Below are 21,737 nucleotides of genomic sequence, written 5' to 3'. Positions count from 1 at the left end.
GCTATACATATCAGGCAGCTCTACTAATCAGCTCCTATTTATATAGTACTTCCTAGGTTGCAAAGCATTTTCACATATATTATCTCATTTGAACTCAAAACAGCTCTGAAAAGAAGACAGGGTAAATTTTATTCCAATTTTATAGATGAAGACACCTGATCAGGTCCTAATTTTAACAAGAGGCAGAGCCAGGAGTAAAACTTTGTTTTTCCGATTCCAGTCCAATAGGGGTACAAACTATTAGAAAAATCTTCAGGGAGGAACCGTGTGTAGGATAGGCTGTGTTATACTGCAGAAAACACAACCCCAACATCTTGACGACTTAGAACAACAGCAATTTGTTTCCTGCTCATGCAAATCCACTGCGAGTTGACTTTCCAAAGTGACTGCCCTCCACAGAGCAATTTAGTGATCCACCCTCTTATACCTGCCCTATGATCTCCTCGGTTGCCACATGGGAAAGAGAGTGTTGTCATGAAAATCAAATGCCTTGGCCTTCTAATTACATGCATCTCTTCTCTTCATAGGCTTTGGGCCAGAACTAGTCATATGACACTGTTTGATTGCAAGGTGACAGGAAAGTGTAAGTTTCCTGTGAGTACAGGCCATGGGTGAACACTAAACTCTCCACCACATAAAATATAGTGAAAAATAAATAGGATATTTAAAAGTAAGAAGAGGCCCCTCGAGGTTGCTTATAAAAATGGTAAAGGACACATAAAACCTAATCTTTTGAAAGTCCAGTGCTGGATTCTCTTACATACGTTTTAATGAGTTTATCCTGACCATATTAGCCCCATAAATATTATCCCTGTTTTTATGGTTTAGGAAACTGAACCTCATGGAGGCTCCATCACTGGCCCCAGAACTCATACTAATAGAGGAAGGAGGTCTAACTCCCTTGCTCTTCCTTTTTTCCACCTCTTATTTTCATATAATGATCTGTCATCCCATAAATGATTTATTTTTATAAAGCCAGAGAGGCCACTGCGAAGGGATACATAGGGGCTACCAATCCTACTGGCAATGTTTTATTTCTTGAGCTGGGTGGTGAGCACACAGATGTGTGTGTATAATTTTCTGTATGTCTTACATATTTCAAAATACATTTTTAAAAAGGGGTGGGGCAGACGAAGTCGGCCAGTGGCAGATCCTTATCTTGAAAACATAAGAATTTTCTATGAATATCTATAGCCAGAAAGCAGGAAATACAGTATTGTTGTCATTTATTGAGAACATACTGTGTCCTAGGTCGTTTTAAATGATTTACATTACTAATCTCACCCTTTCGACAACCCTATCAAGTAAGTTATACAATTATTCTTCCCATTTTAATGTGAGATGAAAAATTTGAAGAAAGTCAGATTAATTATCTGAAGTCATATAATTTATAAAGGGGAAAAAACTAGATTTGAATGAAGCACTCTGGTTTCAGGATATATACACGTAAAAACCACCACCCTGTAATACCACCCCCAAGAGGTGAATGATGACTCAAATTTGCAGAGGTGGGTGAAAATCTTTCCTGCATATCTTGCAACGTGCCTGCTACATTCCTTAGAGGTTTGCATCCAGTTAAACAGGGGATTCAAATAGCTTTCTCATGACATTGACCTCCCAAAAGGGGATGGCAGCGGTTTCAAAAAACTGTTTAATATATGGCTTGACTGGTTGAAGGGGAAGGACCTTGTGTAATAGAGGGTTCTACCTATCATGGAAACTTCCGTGGCAAGAAAAGTTGAGCTGGGGAAGGATTTAAGAATTCTCGAAGGATAAGGGAAACTATAAATACAGTTTCTGGATTACTGTTTTTGTTGCAGTCGCTCACCAGATCGCTCACAGTTACTCCTGGAAAGAACTCGTTCTTCTCGTCGCCACAGTTTTCATTTACACACACACACGCACACGCACACACACACACACACACACACGCACACACACACACGCACACAGGCACACATATCATGACTGCGGTGTTCACGGAAAAGAACTCGTTCTTCTTGTTAAGCCATAGTTTCACACACACACACACACACACACACACACACACACACTTAGAACTCGTTCTTCTTGTCGCCATGGTTTTCACACACACACACACACACACACACACACACACACACTTCAGGACTGCGGTGTTTACGAATACCCAAGTGGGATAGCCACCCGAGCTGGAGCTGGAGAAGCCTAGCCGGAGCGCTCTAGATTGACAGCTAGACTTGCCCGCATGCGCCTGCGCCACAGCCCGCGCGCTTTGGAGGACCGCCACCAGGGGGCGCGCAGGCCCAGTTCGACCGCTTTGTCTCTTCCCTCCGCCTCCCTCCGCCCTCTCCCGCCCCTGGCTCCGCTGGGAGGGCAGAGAAGGCGGAAGTAGAGGCGTCTGCGACTGAGGTTCGGACTCCGGGCGGCCCGGAGACGCGGGAGCAGCGGCCTTCGGGCCGGGAGATTGGCGTCCGGGCCGCCTCGGCTCGGAGCGCGGTCCCCGTCCTTTCCTGGTGCCTTAGCTGAGCGGAGTCGTGCGGCCGGGTGGAGTCGGCGCCCCAGCAAACGAGAGCGGTGAGTCTCCTTCTGATGTCGCCCCGCGGCCTCTCTTCCCACAGGTTGCGGACGCCGCCCCCTCTCGTTTCCCACAAATGGAAACGTCGCCCCAGTCCGTGCGCGTCTTGGAGGCTGGGGACGTCGCCCCCTTTCCCCTCCTCTCTGCTCTCCCGGCCTGCGGGGACCTCCTTCCCCACTCACTCCATTCCCTGGCGGGAATCGCGCGCCAAATTCGTCAGCCTTACCTCCCTTCACCCCGCATATTCCCTTTCCTAGAAATTGCCTCCTGGATTTTCCCGTCCTCTCGAAGTTACCAGCTTTTAAAAAAAAAATCTCTTTTAAGTTTCCACCGACTCCCTCTGTCACGGCAAAGCTATTTTTGGTTTCCCTGTTGAACTCAATAGAGATCCCAGACAGCAAGTTTTTTTTTTTTTTTTTTTTTTTTTAAAGTTCAGATGACACGAATGTTTCCTCCCCGCCCCTGCACTCGGTAGTTCCAGCGATTGTTCCAGACGCTGGGTTGATAAAGCTGTTCCTAGTATTTGGCTTTAGGGGAACTCCAGCTGAGAGGTAGGGCTGCCATGAATGTGAACAGAAAGCACCTAAAGTGTTAGCAGCTTGAATATACAGTATTTGCGTGTTTCTTTTGTTTCTCGGGAAAGCAAATTACTAAATGTCTTGCTACACAGCCATAGAAACGAGAGACAAACTTGTAAAGAAATTCTAAGTGTTGCCCTTGTGAATCTGGCCACTGGCATTTTATCCATTCCCCTGAGATGACTAGGGAAGGTAAAAGGGGCTTTTCTGATTTTGAAGTATTGGAGGCGGAGTAAGGACAGCGAGGCCTCTTCTGTAACTCAAGGAAAGAATGTGTTTCAGGCACTTGTTACCCATGCGATGATCAGAGTTTCAACCTGCATACACTGAATACATTAGAGTATTTCAGAACTGTAACGTGAGGCCTTTCCTGCGGATAAATTTTTGGCCACTTGGATTTTGAAAGACGTTGTTCGTATCTTTGCCACCTGGAGAGCAAGTAGTGCCTAGAAAGGTGACCGCTCCTATATTTATAGCTGTATTTAAAATTAAGACAGAACAATTGATTATTTTGCAGCACTTCTTGGGCCTTGAAGTACATTTGCAGATCTTTGTATTTTAAGAATAAATTTTAAGGAGTTGGTAAATAGTACACTTCTAGAGCTAGCAGCAAATTACAGGTAATTTCTCAGTACTTTGTTTTACAGGGTTTTACTTTTATATAAGTTATATGTTTAGCCATAAATGATTTTTCATTAACTTAAAATTGACCAGTTCAGGATATGACTTGTTGATTTCTTTAGCTTGGACCTTTTCTCTCATTAGCATCTCTTGATCTTAGGGAAACAGATTTTTGTGCATTACCCTACTCCTCATCTCCCCTGCTGCCCCAAGAAAGTTAATGGTATTTTTTTGAACTGTAATATATTTCCAGATACTAAAAAGTGAATTTAAGCCATGATTTAGACAAGGCTGTTTTCATTGTTCATTCCTTTTGCAGTCAAATTAGTTACATCCCAGAATTTTTAGCTAAGGCAGTGCTTATTACTGTACTAGATTCACAGCTGCAAAAAGGGAATTCCAGTCATGAAGTTAAACTTTGTTCTATCTCTTACTATTAATTCCTGTAGAAAGCCACATAAATTCTGAATGTTAGAGTAGAAAAGAGGCTGTAAGAAATCCTATACCTTATAGGTAAGAATATATAGTTACTGTTATTTATTTTAGCTTTGTTAACTTAAAAAAAAGCCGAAATGAAAGGCAATAAGCATTTATTTGGGATCCAATAGAATTGCAATTTGAGGAAAACAGATTCAGGCAGAAGCCCAAATGGTGTCCCCCCCGCACCCCCCACCACCACCACCACTACAAGAGAGTGGCTCAGGGTTTTTACAGGAAAAAAGGGAAGAAGATGAGGTAAGTTGTATTAAAGAAGAGTTTATTGGTGCTAGATAAAGTAAAATTAGATTTTGTACTTCATTAATTGATAGTGATTCGGTCATCGGCAAAGTCCGTTTTCATCCATCAATTCTTACAGACAAGATATTCTTGTTCTTACTGACTTCTTGAGATGTTGGTTTGATCCAGTTCAGAATATAAAGAAACACAAGACATGCAGAGCAGTGCTTCTGAAATGGCCACTCTGGCTCTTTTTTTAATATGGCCCCACTCATATCATCTTTCACAGTTTATGTAAAGCCAAAGCCTGCTTTTGTAGCATCTCATGAAATGGATACCTGTGGATACCTATGAGGTTAAAAATAATTCTAATAGAGCATAATATTTTCTCCATGGTGCTAGATCATCGTCATTTTCCTTCTATAGCTGACTCAAAGCACTGTTTGTTCTCTGTTAATTAAAATAAGTATTCATTGTAGTTATAAAAGTGATTTTCACTTAAGTCATCAAGTCATCACAGTCCCTAAAGGTAAAGGGGGAAAATGTTTTAACTTTCTACAGAGAAGGAGTAAAAATAAAAATACCAAATGGAACTCAAAATACTGTTTTAGCTTAATTTTCCCCTTGCAGTGTAGTTACATGGGACTATATATACTGTAGACATAGAGAGTCACTATCTGAAAAAGTTTATTTGAAGGATGTAAAGCTTCTGTATTCTTAAAGCATGAAAAGTAATGTGAAAATTGAAAACATCTAGATTTTTAAGAGCACTCACTTTCATGTCTTAACACTGCCTTCCTACAGTGGAATTCCTTTTGAGGAATTGTTATTGATTACACAGGTTTTCTTAATAACACATTTGCTATAAAAGATCTTTTTAAAGATTTTCAAGGTCTATGGCCATGCCACTCTGAACATGCCGGATCTTGTCTGATCTTGGAAGCTAAGCAGGATTGGGCTTGCTTAGTTAGTACTTGGATGAGAAACCACCTAGGAAGACCAGGTGCGCTATAGGTGTAAAAAAATAAAAAGTAAGGAATTGTAAGCTGACAAGGTCCTTGCAATCTGTGAGGTTAACCAACGATTGCCCTGCCAAAAAAAAAACAAAAAACAAAAAACTTTCAGGTCTTTGGAACTGGACTGCCAGAGGGCAGTATATAGACTATCCAATAAACTGAATTTTAACTGGATATTTGGGTAGTAAAAGTAGGCTTAGTTCAGTAACTTTTGCCTTTGTCTTCTGCCTGGCACGTTGATATATACTATACAGCAAATATTAATTTCTCAAAGTAATTTTACTTTAAAAAATAAAATGGTTAAAGATTCAAAAGATAACCATACCTTGAATTGTCAAGGGTATATAAGATGAGTTCCCTTGAACTTACTCTGCTTTGGGGAGGGGGGATTAAAAAGCCTTTGATGCCAGCATTATCTGTCAGAAACCTCAGAAAGTTACATACCCTTTAACCTAATAATTCTACTTCCAGGAAACTTACCTGAGGAAGAAATTGGACACAAAAATGTGTATGGGAAGAAAAATAAAGAATATAATAGTGTAGCATAACACTGTCATATATCCCGAGATTTGGAAGGTGTAGTGGGGGCCTTATACCCCATCCTGGAGCACAGATATGACTATTCATTTGCCACTATCTCACTGTTCCTTCCTTCCTCTCATTCTATACTGAGTCATCCCTAGGAATCTACATTAACGATAACAAGGCTTTGGGAGCTATCTTTAACTTTTCAAAAATATTAAAAGGAAAACAAAATGCCAACTTTATCTTTACTGGTTCATTGAAATTCTATCAACCCAGCAAAAAAATGCTGGACAGCTCATGTTTAGGAGAAGCTGTGTGCAGCACCTTAGTGTAGTGTAATAAAAATAAAGGGAGAGAACTTTTAAATGCAGCTTTATAGACAAATGTGTCAAAGTAGAAATAGACAAACATAGTATAGTAAAAAGTGCACAGGCTATGGAGTCAGGTAGACTTGGGTTCTGATCCCAACTCTATTACTTATTAGTTGAATGGTCCTTGGCAAGTTTTTAAGCACTGTAGTTTCCACTTTGATTGAGGGGGGGGATTAAATTATTAATTTTTTCTTTTCTTTTTTCTTTTTTTATGCCTACAGCACCTGGTCTTCCTAGGTGGTCTCCCATCCAAGTACTAACCAGGCCCGACCCTGCTTAGCTTCCGAGATCAGACGGGATCAGGCTTGTTCAGGGTAGCATGGCCGTAGACAATAACTCATTCTTAATTCCAGGCACAGTTCTAAGTGCTTTGCACATATTAACATATTTAACTAATTCTGAGATGGATTCTCTTATTATCCCCATATACAGACGAGGAAAATGTAGCACATATATGCCCAGGTCATACACCAAGTGATGGAGAAAATAGTTAAATCCAGATCGATTCTAGCATGTAAGCTCTTTACCCTTCCCAGTACCGCTTCTGCAGCCAGAACAGTGCCTCATCCTTTGTAGGTACTCATCAAATGGTATTCAAAATCTTTTTGAGAAATAAAAGATATCTGTTGTGGTAAAAAGCTAGAGGATTACTTTTTTAAACCCACTATTTGGCATGGTGGCAGCCAAGATTTTTATATAAAAATGAGACAGGGGAATAATTACCTACCATATTGACTGAAGGCTTACATTCTGTTTCTAGAACTATATCTGGCACATGTTAGGAATTTTCCTCAGGTGTAATTACCTGCAGCAGAGACCTCTTACATAGGCTATGAATTGCTTTTAGACGTTGGCTTCTCACTCATAAATACCGTAATGGTTTAGAATTTGCAGGCGTCCCACTTACCCATGAAAGCAATTTTCCACAGGCAGACAAAACCTCACTTGTTTTTCCAATCAAATAATGAAACATAGTCACTTGACTTGACTGAAGGCAGAAGGACATACAAATAAATAATATTTTTCAATTCCATTTTTTCTACATAATAGAAATCCCCACACTGAACATTAGGAAGTACTCATAGGATTTTAAATCTGGAAGAAGAAACCAAGATCGAAATGGTGAAGTTGCCCAAAATGACACACCTTACGGTTGCACCTGGTTGTCTAATCCCTTGTGTTTTGCTCTTCCTTGCACTGCCTGCTATTCTCTTTAGCTCAGGATACTTGAAGGAACTTTAGCTGCATAATTAAGTTCTTCAGCAGATGCACAAAAAATCTTGTGCTGAGTACTGAGGATATGAAAATTAAATTCTTCAGTCACAGGAAACACATTTTAAACAGATAGAGTATTATTACAGTTAATTATTACAGTTGAAGTACTTTTCTAACCTTATATTCTGTCTACTAGATCATGAACTCCTTAATTTATACAACAGTAGTCATGAAGCAAAACTCAGAAAACTTTGAAAATTTTCTGTAAATAATAGTAATGCAGCTTATATATATCAACTAAAAGGTGACCTGCACAGGTAAGCTTTGATGTGTGTGTGTGTGTGTGTATGTAGGTTAAGATTTTTTTTTTCTTGCTATTTCTGCAGAGCAATTGATAATCTCGTTACTATGAGTCTGCTAAACTGTGAAAACAGCTGTGCATCCAGCCAGTCTGAAAGTGACTGCTGCGCTGCCATGGCCAGCTCCTGCAGTGCTGCAACAAAAGATGACAGTGTGAGTGGAACTGCCAGCACAGGGAATCTCTCTAGCTCTTTAATGGAAGAGATCCAGGGATATGATGTGGAATTTGACCCACCCCTGGAAAGCAAGTATGAATGCCCCATCTGCTTGATGGCACTACGAGAAGCAGTGCAAACACCTTGCGGCCACAGGTTCTGCAAAGCCTGCATCATCAAATCAATCAGGTATGTGAGCATAAGAAAGAACCGTGTCCTGTAACAGAACCAAATACAGAGAACAATATTACACAGAACGTGGAACATCCTAAGAGTAGTCTTATACATAAACTACTTGGGGGAAAAAGAACACTGGACAGAAAATTGAGAAATTTATATTCTTATCCTAATACTGTGGTATGAAAGGTAATTTTTATCTCCTACCCTCCTCAGACCCTCAGATAAATAAGTAGCTACTTCTACTTAAAGCAGTTCTGCTGGAGACAAGGGTGTGTCTCTTAAGAAAACAACATAAATGTACCTTAAATGATGATATCAGAATGTGATAATCTCAACCATACAAAGAATGCTGACTCTATAAGTGATCAGTTATTATGATTTTAGCCATGTTAAATTCTTCTGTTACCTGATATCTATGGATAACTGTAAAGTAACCAGTACTTTTAATGAAATTCAACCCTTTCTCACTGCCTCCACTGTTACCACCCTGTTCTAAATTACTGTTGGCTCTCTCACAGACCTCCCTGCTTCTACCCTTGCCTTCTTCTAGACTGTTCTCAATGTAGTAGCCAGAATGAACCTGATAAAATAAGTAAGATGATGTCATCTCTGCTCAGAACATGGCAGCATTTCATCTGGAAGTAAAAGCCGAAGTCCTTGCAAGGCGCTATATGGTAGTTCCATAATCTATTTTCTGACCTCCTCTCTGCTCTGTTTCCTTCCTTCTGCCAGTTCACTCGTTGCTGTTCCTTCAACATGTCAAGCATGCCCCTGCCTTGAGGAGTTGGCTCTACCTGTTCTATTTGGAACACTCATACTTCAGTTAACTGCCTAGCTCACGCCTTTTGCTCCCTCCCTCGTGGCCCACATCTCACCTTCTCATAGGTACCCTGGCTACACTGTTTATACCACAGCATGCCTCCTGTCTCCCCCTACACTCCCAGTCTCCTTCACTCAGTCGGAAGAAAAGCTCCTTATGAGCAGGGGTTGAGATTTTTTATTTCTTGATATTTTCCCAAGTGCCAGGAATAGTAAGTACCTGACACACAATTGGTGCTCAGTAAAACATGGTTGCGTTAACTGAATGAAGCTATATGGGACTTCCACGAATGATTCAAATTCATCTTCCAAGAAATAAATATATTTTACTATAATTCAGAAGTAGGTGAGAATATTTTTAGGTGACTAAAAAGTTCTGTACAGAACAAAAAAAAAGGAAAAAGTGTGGGATTTTATGTTCTGTAATAAATGGGCATATAGTTATATTGGTGAAAACATTTGTAGTTAGGTTAGGCTGGCTACTCACTGTCTTGTTTTTCTTGTCCCTTTTTTGTTTTTTCTTGTCCCCTTTTAAATTAACTTTTTTCTCTTTTTTCTTGTGGTGTCCTAATCTGGTTTTAGTATCAGGATAGTTTGGAAGTATTCTTTCCTCTTCCAGTTTTTGGAAGAGTTTGAGAAGGATTGATATTAATTCTTTAAATGTTTGGTAGAATTCACCAGTGAAGCCTTCTGCTCCTGGACTTTTGTTTTTTGGGAGGTTTTCGATCAGATTCACTCTCCTCACTATTAGTCTGTTCAGATTTTGTTTCTTCATGATTCAGTCTTGATAGGTCATATGTACCACATTACAGATTGTTGATTTTTTTTGTAGGTAGGTAGAGATATACAGTATTTTACCAATTGTCACCCCTGCCCAGGAAGGTTTTTTTAATAGCAAGATATTCATGAAAGTAGTGGGACAGTGGTCTGAAAAGGAAGTAAAACCCACAAAAGGAAGTCTGAGGCTTTTTGTTTCTATCTCCCTCTCAGCTAGAAACGACCACTTACTTTGACTCTAATGTTCTTAAAGGAACGACTCTGAAATGTCTCATCCATTATATTCAGGGACTCTAAATGCCTCTTAATCTAGTTCCATTTCTGTGCGTAATGGTTTCAAGTTTATTTTGTAAGGGTCTTCTTATTTTCTCTTAGACATTCATCACTTAGGTTTGGGGTATATATTTCAATAAATTTGTTTATAGCTTTCTGTGTTTCTCATAAAATACTTGACAGTGTAATAATATTAGTGTGAGAGGCGCCTCATTAAAGATTTACTGCGTCTCACCTTTATTAGTTCTAAGATGTTTGATGGCAGACTCCATTTTTCAGCACCTTTTTACCTACCCCCATAGCTGCCACTGTTGGCTTACACACAGGAAGTGCCCAATAAATGTTTAAGAGATTGATTGATGTTCCTGTAGCCTACCTGACCTGCCACATTTTGTGAGTAAAGATTTTGACATCCCAAAAAGTTAAAGGGGAGTGACAGATACCCACGCTTACTGAGGATGGTTTTTTTCCATCATAAGATGAAATCAACCACTGAGAAACCACTGAGAAACAGAACATAGAGGTCCTTTAACGCCCTACTACATTGTACCCTGGATATAAATATGAAGGAAAACTTTTGTTACATGAGCCAGAGTGTTATAATGACTGTTCAGAGTAAACCTTAAAATGTGGCATTGTAGGGGTACTACTAATTGGTTTAATTTTTATTTACACTGTAGACATATTGGTATTATGAGCATATTTAATTTATCTCACTAGTATGTTGTATAGCTGCTGACAGAACAGAGGCCTGCTAGACTGCAAAATTCCCTTCCTTAGTTTTTCGTCATCATAGGCCAATCAAAATATGACTGTTCAGTTAATTTTTCTCATTTTTTGCTTGGAATGTATCCTATAATATAAAATCCCATAATTTTTGATAGTTAACTGATATGGTGCTAGTTGTATTCATACCATAAAAGAACAGTTTATAAACTGTCCAAAAAGGACAGGTTTGTTTTATTTATTTGTTTGTTTGTTTGTTTTGGTGCTGTTAATGCAATATAATGTGTTAAATTATTTTTCATTGGAAGTAATACATGGAGAATTTATATGTGGAGAATTAAAGTTGTATTTTTTAATGTGAATGTTTACATCTAAATATATTTATCTTTTTTCAGGGATGCAGGTCACAAATGTCCAGTTGACAATGAAATACTGCTGGAAACGCAACTGTTTCCTGACAATTTTGCAAAACGAGAGATTCTTTCTCTGACGGTGAAGTGTCCAAATAAAGGTTGTTTGCACAAGATGGAACTGAGGCATCTTGAGGTATTAAGGTTATTTTTTAGCCATTAGCATATATGCAAACAGTTCTTAGAGGTTGGAGACTTTTTTGTGTTCATCTGTGTATTGCCAGTGCCTAGCATATAATAACTGGTTAACAAAATACCAGCCCTTTCATTGAATAGAAATAGAAACTAGAAATTTTTTATTTCATCCACTCTGCCTTTGCCTAATGATAATAAAAAAGAAATCAGCATTCTTCCTAAGTTTTTGGGGTGAACATTATCTGCAGTAAAACTTAAGAGTATTTTAAATACAGGTGTCATATTTTAATCCCATAGCTTCATTTCTCTCATTTTGAAATAAGCAATGTCTCATATCATATTAGTTCCCTGATCATACTTTTTTCTCTGATTTTCTAAATTGTGCATTTTATTAACTAAATGGAGTCCTTCTATAGCTTGAGGTTAACTGAAGCAATCAGATGAAAGAATTTGCTTTAAAATTAAATAAATTCTTAGTTTGGTGGTTTTATGGGAAATTAAATATTGTTTATGTTCTATTAAAAATTAACTATTTAAAACATATTTGCAACTTGTCCCCTTTATTTTGCTCCTTTTGAAGGGGTGGCTCTTTTGACAGTATATTCTTAGAAGAGATTATATTTCGATTTTTTAAGGATCGGCAAATACTAATAGATTATTTTTTCTTATTATAGGATCATCAAGCACATTGTGAGTTTGCTCTTACGAATTGTCCCCAATGCCAACGTCCCTACCAAAAATGCCATCTTAATATTCACATTCTCAAGGAGTGTCCAAGGAGACAGGTTTCTTGTCTAAACTGTGCTGTATCGATGGCATTTGAAGATAAAGAGGCATGTACTAACTTGGATTTGTTAATTCCACTACTTCTTAAATTTTTTAATGTACATTTGAGAGTGTTAGCAGTAGATAAAGATATTACTCCAGTTCTGAGTCTATATTATCGGTTGTGGGAAGAGTGATTTTTAAGAAAGTAAGTTCAATAAACCATTTTAGTAAACCCACAACTGGTTTATATTTGCATATCTTTCTTAGAAAACATGTTTATACTACTTACCAGTGTAAGTAGATCTGCACTGCACGTAACAAAACCTAGGAAAGATATATCCCAATCTACTTTTCTATGTGATATTTTAATGACCAGTCTTGGATTAGAGACAAACAAGTAGAATGATAACTTAAGACTTATACTTTACTCTTTGAAAAAGAAAATGGGCTGTTAAAACTTTTATGGAGAATGAATCAAATCCCACATAATGTATTTCTTTGGTGATAATTCATCAAGCTATATATGATGAATTCCCTTTTATGACTTCACACATATAAGGAATTCACTTTTCTGTACATATGTTACACTACCGCTAAAATGTTCATCTTTAAAAAGAAACGTATGGCACCTGACAGTATCATGATGATAGAACAGTTTTTCCATTCAGAAACCGAGATATAGAGAGCTTAAGTAATTTTATTTTAATATTGTAAGAGCGGAGCTAGACTGAGATCCTAGTCCTGGATCTCCATCCTATGTCTTCTTTACTAAAATAACCTACATAAATAACATACTTTATCTTATTTTATAGCTATTAAGATACTTTCTTAAACTTTGTTATATCTTTGTAATTTTCCCTACTTTTTTTATGAGATCAAGCATATTCATTAAGTTGATGAAATATTCAGAAAAAGTCAGCTAACTTGTTAAAAATGGGGAGAAGTTTGAGGCATAATTAGAACAAATTGATATGTTCCTAAACTTCAGTAAATTAAATGGACTTAACCTGGTAGGTTAATTATTTCTTAAATGCATTGTATTCTAGAAAACAAGGCTCACCCTTCCAGGGCCTGTGAGAATCTGAGCACCAATGCCACCTGCCTTATTAAGGCTTCTGTTCTTTAACCCTCCTGATAAGAGTTTTAATTAAATCATACTGCTGCTGGAAATTTTTAGAACAATGCCTGTGGAGAATATGGTATTGGTAAATAATGTCTAAACAAGTCATAAGTGTTCTGCCTCAGGTTAAAAGAAGTGATTTAAAAGATTCTCTTTTGTGTAATATTCATATTCTTTTAAAAAGCTAAAATGGGAGATGAATCTCATTACTACACTGGCAAAGGGAGAGAAAATAACTTATATATTCTTACCTTTTTTTGCATACATTGATAAATCCTTAATTTGTTCACAGTGAAAAAATTACTTTTTTTATAAAAATAGGTTGTTTTTACTTTTTCAGATTTTCTCATGCAATTCTTATATTTCTCTAATAAAATTTAGATCCATGACCAGAACTGTCCTTTGGCAAATGTCATCTGTGAATACTGCAATACTATGCTCATCAGAGAACAGGTATAATTCCCTTTTATAAATTAATATTTCCATAAATAAGTGAGGTTTTTAATTGAAAATTTAAATTAGTAAGGCAAAATGAATATAGGTTGAAGAAGTTTTGGAACTCTGTGAAAATTTTTTATGTAAATTAATACCTTCAGAAATAAAATACCCCTCTCTACTTAAAATTTCTAAGTCATTAATATAGTATTTGTTTATATATATTCATAAACGTTCCAGACAAAACCAGGTAATTTTAAGATACAAATAATCAAAAATCCTCATTTGAAAAAAAAAAACCTTAAATACCAATGTATACACTGTGAAATAAGAGTCTTAGGTATCCAGAGACCAGCTGAAAGAACTATGAAATAGAAGAAAACAGGTCTGTTTTGTCTCCATAGCATGATTTGTCTCTATAGCTACTGAGACACATTGAAGAGATTTTGAGATTTTCCAGGATCTGTATCCCCACTGGTCATTTGTCTTGTAGACCACTGATGGGGTATCATCAGAAGTAGGTACGAGAGAAAATTATACATTTTTATTATTAATAGAAAAAGGAAAATTCCATCCGATTGCTGTCTTCTGACATTTGGGGAGTTTACGCACAAAATTTGAATATTAGTCACTATTTATAACACCCATGAAATCTGCTAACCCAGAGATCATAATCGATTACCTTACTAAGTAGAAGCAAGTGAAACCTGTCATTTGACTAAACTTTTCCATTTGTCTGTTAACAGAGTCCTATAAGTTTTTTTCCAACATAACCTTAATTTAAATGTGTTAAACTTCTTTTTGCTTATGAAGTGTCACTTTGTTTTTCTCTTTACTTTGTTTTACTATTTAAAGGAAACCATGCAGCATACCTAAAAACAAAAAAAAATAAATAAAACAATGTAGGAAAAGAATCCTAGGTTAAGAGTAGAATAATCTAGGGTTTGATCTAGGTTGTGCTACTGACTTGTCCACTGATATCTGGCAAGAAAGTTGATGGTCAGCAAACCAGCCTACCAGCCACACTGGCCCACTGCTGGTTTTTATAAATAAGTTTTATTGGAGCATAGCCATGCCTATGTGTCTGTATGTCATATATATATGGCTGCTTTTCCACCACAATGGTAGAGTTGAGTACTTGGGACAAAGTACTGTCTACAAAGCTGAAAATATTTGCTATCTGACCCTTTACAAAAAATGTTGCTGACTTATTCTGGATTATGTAAAATGAAGGATTGGGTTAAATGGTCTCTAATGTCATTTCTGCTTGAAATATCTATGACTAGAGCCAAACTAAATTCCTAAAGGGAATTTGGTACCATTTTCAAAGAATATGGTTCTGCATAATGGATCTTACCTTAAAGAATGTGTTTTAGAGTTTCCAGATCAAAACTTGAGATATTCTTTAAAACTTTTATTAATGTGCGTAATGTACCTTCTAACATCTGAGTCTCCCCATTGCAGCCAAAACATGCCCAGTTTAACAAAAAGTAAGATTTATGAAAAGCAATCCTAAGGGAATTATTGGGTACAATCTGTGGCTTTAGTGTATACAGTTGACTGGCCCCTATTAAACGGCCTGGATCACAGTGAAGAGTCCTGGATAAGTTTACAGTCGTGGTTGACATCAGAAGGTGCTTTTTCTTTAAAATGCCACTAGAGGGTTCCAGTTTCCAGCAATAGGAATAAATTCATTTTCTTGAGATGAATTTTGAGTGATTTGAGGGATGGTATGAGATATTGATATTTCTTTTTGACTTTTGGAAGTAAATATTATTTTATCTTTGTGGGCTACACAGTTTCTGTTGCATCTGTTCAACTTTGCCATTGTGATGCAAAAGCCGTCATAAATAATACATAAAGATTTTGTTTAGATGAAATGTAAATTTTTATTTCAAGTGTGATCTCATCAAACTAGAACGTGATATGCAGGGAAAAACATTTTTCAGCCTTTATTTTTGTTTTCAGATGCCTAATCATTATGATCTAGACTGTCCTACAGCCCCAATTCCATGCACATTCAGTACTTTTGGTTGCCATGAAAAGGTAAGGTGTTTTTTTTTTTTCCTTTTAAACGTTGAATATAGATCAAGAAAGTTCAGTTATATCATGCAGTGTAGAATACCAGTGGGAATGGTGGTGGCTGACATGCATTGTGTATATAGTCTTAAGCTCCAAAGAGAAATCAGAGCTCAGAATATTGATTTGGGGAAGTAGTCAGTGATGTTAATGGAAAGTGTATGATTGAGATCGTATAGAGTGAGTGTGTATGGCAAATAGTCTTAGAACTTGATGAACCAGACACGGAGAACGTACTGTTATAGTCTTCAGAATTAATTTTAAGATTAGTGATCAATTCTGTCAGGTGTCTGAGACATTATTATTTATGATAAGTTCTTTCTGAAGAATGCAGTTACACTCTTGCTTTTCCATTAGGCTTTTTTATCTGACTTTTTTTACAGTAAGCATGCATTTAACAATTTAAAAAATAAAATGAGCAAATAATATATAGTATGATTACATCTTGTGGGAAAATTTTGTATTATGTGCATAGAGAAAAATACTTGAAAGAAAGGTATCAAAATGTTAATGATAGGTGAGATAATAGGTAACTTCTTTTTGATCATTTATATTTTCTGTTTTTCTGTAATATACACAAATTGCTCATATAATAAAAATGTTATATCAGGAATATATTTTTTATGTAACAGGATGTTCTTGATGATCTGAGTATGAAGATAGGAAAGAGTCTAATTTGCAATAGATTTATATAATGAATTAGGTATCAGAGCCAGGGCAGGTGGTAGACTACTCTTGATAAAAGGAGGAGGGATAAAACAGTATTAGCTAGAGGGAGACTCAAGATCAGTGGAGAGGTTTGCCTTTTTTTTAAATGGGAAAGACTTTACTAACTGTGTTCTGAGGGGAAGGGTTAGGGGGAGAGAATGTTTGAACACAAAGAAGAAGGGGAGTAACTGAGCAGGATCTCTGAGGTGTTGAAAAGGGACAGGTGTGATTTAGACCCCAGATGAAGCAATAATCTTGGACAAGGGATCTCTGCGTCAGAAGAGAAGTACCTAATACTTTTATGGCTGGAAGGAACGTTTATCTGAAAGATGGGCATGTAGCCTCATTTTTTCAGTGGATTAAGAGGCAAGATCGTCTCATTGGATCAAGAATCTGATGGAGACAAGGTTATAGGGGATTGAAGGTAGTAATGACGTTACTTAAAAACCTTTTATTTGGCTTCACTAGGTCCCTTTCCTAGTTCTTAACAGTATATGTGCCCAACCTAAGGCTCGTGCTTGATTTTTTAGATGCAGAGGATTCACTTGGCACGCCACCTGCAAGAGAATACCCAGTCACACATGAGAATGTTGGCCCAGGCTGTTCAGAGTTTAAACCTTGCTTTAGCTCCCGTGCCTCAACGTGATATGCTGCCATATGATTCTGCCTCTCTGCCCCGGGTCTCTGGGTGTCACCCAGAGGTCCCGAATTTCCAAGAAACCATCCAACAATTAGAAGGTCGCCTTGTAATACAAGACCATCAAATCCGGGAGCTGACTGCGAAAATGGAAACTCAGAGCATGTATGTAAGTGAGCTCAAACGAACTATTCGAACCCTTGAGGACAAAGTTGCTGAAATAGAAGCACAGCAGTGCAATGGGATTTACATCTGGAAGATTGGTAACTTTGGTATGCACTTGAAATCTCAAGAAGAGGAAAAACCTGTTGTCATTCATAGTCCTGGATTCTACACAGGCAAACCTGGATACAAACTGTGCATGCGGCTGCACCTTCAGTTACCAACTGCTCAGCGCTGTGCCAACTATATATCCCTCTTTGTCCACACAATGCAAGGAGAGTATGACAGCCATCTCCCTTGGCCCTTCCAGGGCACAATACGCCTTACAATTCTTGATCAGTCTGAAGCACCTATAAGGCAAAACCATGAAGAGATAATGGATGCAAAACCAGAGTTGCTGGCCTTCCAGAGACCCACAATCCCACGGAACCCAAAAGGTTTTGGCTACGTGACTTTTATGCATTTGGAAGCTCTAAGACAAAGAACCTTCATTAAGGATGATACCTTATTAGTACGCTGTGAAGTCTCTACCCGCTTCGACATGGGTAGTCTTCGAAGGGAAGGTTTTCAGCCACGGAGTACTGATGCAGGGGTATAGCATCGCCTCATTTGTTTTAAGGAAAAAAAAAAAAAACCCACCCCACCCGGAAATGGAAAAAACTGCCTATCCTTGCCCTATTGTCAGTAATCACATGCAAACAAAAAAAGGCAATGGGAGAGAGGTAACCACCAGTGAAGAGAGGCTACTTGCCACTTTTTTCTTTTACAAATATCTGCCTGAAGCAGTTTTTCTTTGGGAATCTACACATCCTACGCTTTTTCAAAAATTGTTACAATCAAAGTGTTGGTGGCATATTGCAGCAGCTCTTTGTCACAGTATACCTCTTTGTTGTACTTTCATGGGCTTTTGCTCCAGAGTGTTCTGTTGTCAAAAGCCCTGGGTTAGAGTAGTAAAGCTCAACCCTTTTAATAATAATGGACATTCCTTAAAAACATCAGCTTATTTTTATAGTATTGTATGTAATATATTAAACTTGAGAATCACTACTGCCTTGTGTTGGTGCCACCAAGAAGAGGTACTACTTTAGAGTTGAGTTCTCATTTTATTTGACCTCTGATAGATTTCAGAAGATCTGACCCTTAATCTTTGGAAAACTTAAAGTTCTCATTGACCCCACCATGTCTCCGCCTATCCCCACCCCACCCCAGGCCTGGGACTAAGGCTATTCAGGGACTAGTTAAACCTTAAATATAACCGAATACATAACCTTGTGAACTTGTCTCTTGAATAATTCTTGTTTAAGTGTTTCATTCTACCTTGCTTACATATATCTTTGCCTACAAAGTAGCATCTCCAGAATGTAGAATGCTGAGAACCATGTGGATACCAGGTGCTCAGTGTTATGTCATAATTCCCTTTTTGTCTGTTCAATGCAGAGTGAATTCCACAGCCCTGCTTATGTTCTCTGATGCTTAATGCTTGTAGGACAAGGAAATGCACCCATGAATTAACCAACATAAAAATGTAAAATGACTCACCTAGTCAGCTAATATGGCATCTTCATTGGTGGTGGCAAAAACTATTTGTCAGAAATGTTAAGCTCTTTTGAATACCCTCTGGTTTATGTCAGTTAAGTGGAACAAAATTGATTTCCTCTTAATACTTGGGAGATCATTAGTGATGAGAAGTCACCAAACTGACGTTGGAACTCATCAGAACTTGAGTAGGTTGCTTTAGTCCAGTAATTCATACCTGACGAGGGTCATGTGGAATGTATTAAAGTGGCCGAATGTTCCTAACAGGTAGAGATGATTGTTATGCCAAAGGTCTATAGATATTAAATTTTATGGTGAAATCTAAGGATGTTCCCCAACTTGTATGGCTATTAATAAAGAATCTAAGAGGGCCCATACACTATACTGTTTACACGAGATTGTTTAGAGCTGTCTGGTCACGAGGGATCGTAGTGTATCTCCAGAAAAGCCAAATCAAAGCCCGCTGCCCAGTGTGAAAGATCATCCTTAATTTCAAGAGGAGGCCAAGAAACTGTGGAGAAGAATGGTTTCAGTTCCAGGCAGAGGCAGCCTGGAAAGGTCACTTTGACCTTTCCCTTTCCTTTTCTCTCTACCTTCCCTCCCCACCCCGTGTTTAGGCACCTGCTCTGCTGGGTTTAGGTTATAAAGTGAAAGTAAAGGTCATGCAGAGATCCTCTTCCCCAGTGCCACTGTTGATATCACCTGATCATCAGCTAGTTGGCAGTTTGCTTCCTAGGAGCTTGTGTCTCAGCTGTTATGCTTCCCAACGAACATCTGAGAATCATCGGAGCACCACGTTCGAGGTAGGGACACCTGCACCACTGCTTTTCCTGTGGTGGTTTTTCAATGAATACATGATGGTCGAGTTCCATTTAAAAAGTAAATGGTAGTTATTTTTGTTGTGTAGGAAAAGCCTGAAGGAAATATACTACTTTTGATGACTCATTTTCTTTGTGCTCTTGTATGTTTTACATTTTCTACAATAAATGTACTTTTGTCGGAAAAAAATTAAATGCTGTAAAACATTCAACCTCACCAAAAAAGGAAATGATATTTAAAAGCTTCCTGGTCCGGTCAAATTTCTATTAAAAGCGTGGCTGTGCATTAGGTACTGAGGAGTCATTTCCTGCTTTGGTTATTTTGTTCTACTCAGGAATCTTAATCCAAACAATAACAGTTTTTTTTTTTGTTTTTGTCTAACTTCAACTTCTCCTAGCTTCAGAAGAAATTTTTATCAGCAGCATGTCAACAATACTTAAAAAAGGATTTTGCCAGTAGAAAATTGCTTCATTTTTTGCTGACATAATACTTGAATTTAGTGTCCATCAGCTGGGTCTCATCTGAATTTTAATAAGCAATTTTTTTAACACTCAACAGTCAGCATTGTATAATAAACCAGCCATTTATTTTATACTGGTCATTCATTGTGACTAGGGAATACAATGGTCAAACTGTCATTCCAAAAAGAAACTTTTGTTAAGACTTCAATTCAGAATCAAGCCTTTCCGGAAAACTAGTCTCTCCTATTTTTCCAAATCCGCCCCACTCTGTGAAACAAGCTAGTTTCATCCAGTTGGCCTACAAATAATTTGGGCCATGTTTTGATATTATGTCAACATTTTAACATATTTATTGTTTGACATCGTTCTTTGACATTGCTAAATTAGAAATAGTTTCCTCTTTTCCCAGACACGGCCAACCCAGAGTTGAGTGAAACTTGCTTCAAGTCATGCATTTTGCTATTGCAAAACACGTCAGGATGTTGGTTTGTAGTTTGGTAGTTTTTCACTACCATTTGGCTGTTGGCAGCAATGACAGTTTCTGGCTGTACTACAATATGAGTCAACTTTTAAGGAATAAAAACAAATACAAGAGAAAAAGGTGAAATAGAATGAGATGAGTGTCTTCCCTAATGATGGAATAGAGATCTTGGTTGATCTCTAGCAATTAGTTTTCTGGCAGGTATAAAATTATGAAATGGTTCTCCATTACTGTTTTATGCCAGTAAGTCTTCCAAAAATAGCATGTTTATGAATTATGCATGCAGTTAGGATATATTCTCCTTAAAGAGGCGCCATTGCTTGTCATATCTTTATCGGGGGAATCCTTCGGTCTTGGGTGACTGGAAAACATTTTTAATTATTGGATAGTTTTTCTAACTTGAGACTTTGAAGTACTTCTCCTTTATTCAGTTACTGCTACTCTTTCTTGGCTTGCCTCAATTAAATTCTACTCATTGTTTTATGTAAAATACCAGTAAGTGTTTTTGTGATGCGCAATACCTTAAAGAGATGAAAAAGTGACAATAAATAGTTCTTTGTATTTTTCTTTCGAAATTCATTTTTTTAACTTCCAGTTTCCCATGGTAAGCCGTAGTTAGTTTCACAGTTGCTGTCGTGTCTATGGAATGCAGTTAGCACTTCCAAATTCCCAGTATCCAGAAAGACGATCTGATGAAATCAGATGTGGCTCCGCTGCTTGTAACATTCGATTACAGCCTTCACTTTTAGTCAAAGACGAACACTTGCAAGGAGATGCCTAGTTTGGCTAAATGTCACTGAAGCCTTTAATGTGCTAAAGCTTTTTCCTCCCTGAAAATTTGGGTTGTTATAAGGTTATAAAATAGTGAAAAATAATTCTAGATAGGGAAAACATTTTATGGAATGAGGAGTTAAGGTGCTTTTCCTCTCTCAGAGTGCCTTCTCAGCAGGTAACTAGCCCAGCCTTTAGGACAAGAGAGAAGGGGGACGTTCTCTTCTTTCTCAAAGCTTGAGGCTCTGAATACTGTAGGTGCAGTTTGGCTCCCAGAAAGGCACCAACCTGCAGATGTGATGCTGCTTCCGAGCCGTTTTCTCTG

At 37.8% G+C, this 21,737-nt stretch overlaps 1 protein-coding gene and 1 non-coding gene across 2 annotated transcripts; one reads left to right on the top strand and one right to left on the bottom strand.

The window, feature by feature from the left end:
* The first annotated feature begins 2,423 nt into the window (after positions 1 to 2,423).
* On the top strand, positions 2,424 to 19,205 carry TRAF6 (TNF receptor associated factor 6). Its single transcript, XM_039867235.1, has 7 exons — positions 2,424 to 2,556; positions 7,987 to 8,304; positions 11,286 to 11,436; positions 12,110 to 12,268; positions 13,705 to 13,776; positions 15,727 to 15,804; positions 17,076 to 19,205. The coding sequence occupies exons 2-7, from the start codon at positions 8,009 to 8,011 to the stop codon at positions 17,940 to 17,942; spliced, it is 1,623 nt and encodes a 540-aa protein (XP_039723169.1). The 5' UTR covers positions 2,424 to 2,556; positions 7,987 to 8,008; the 3' UTR covers positions 17,943 to 19,205.
* On the bottom strand, positions 6,598 to 6,716 carry LOC120610890 (5S ribosomal RNA). The gene has a single exon (XR_005655023.1). It is a non-coding gene; the product is annotated as a 5S ribosomal RNA (ribosomal RNA).
* Positions 19,206 to 21,737: the final 2,532 nt, after the last annotated feature.

The sequence above is a fragment of the Pteropus medius genome, unplaced genomic scaffold (genome assembly GCF_902729225.1).
Source record: "Pteropus medius unplaced genomic scaffold, Ma_sr-lr_union100, whole genome shotgun sequence".
Classification (NCBI taxonomy): Eukaryota; Metazoa; Chordata; class Mammalia; order Chiroptera; family Pteropodidae; genus Pteropus; species Pteropus medius.
The sequence above is the reverse complement of the archived record's forward strand: the minus strand, read 5'-3'. Positions and strand labels throughout refer to the sequence as shown.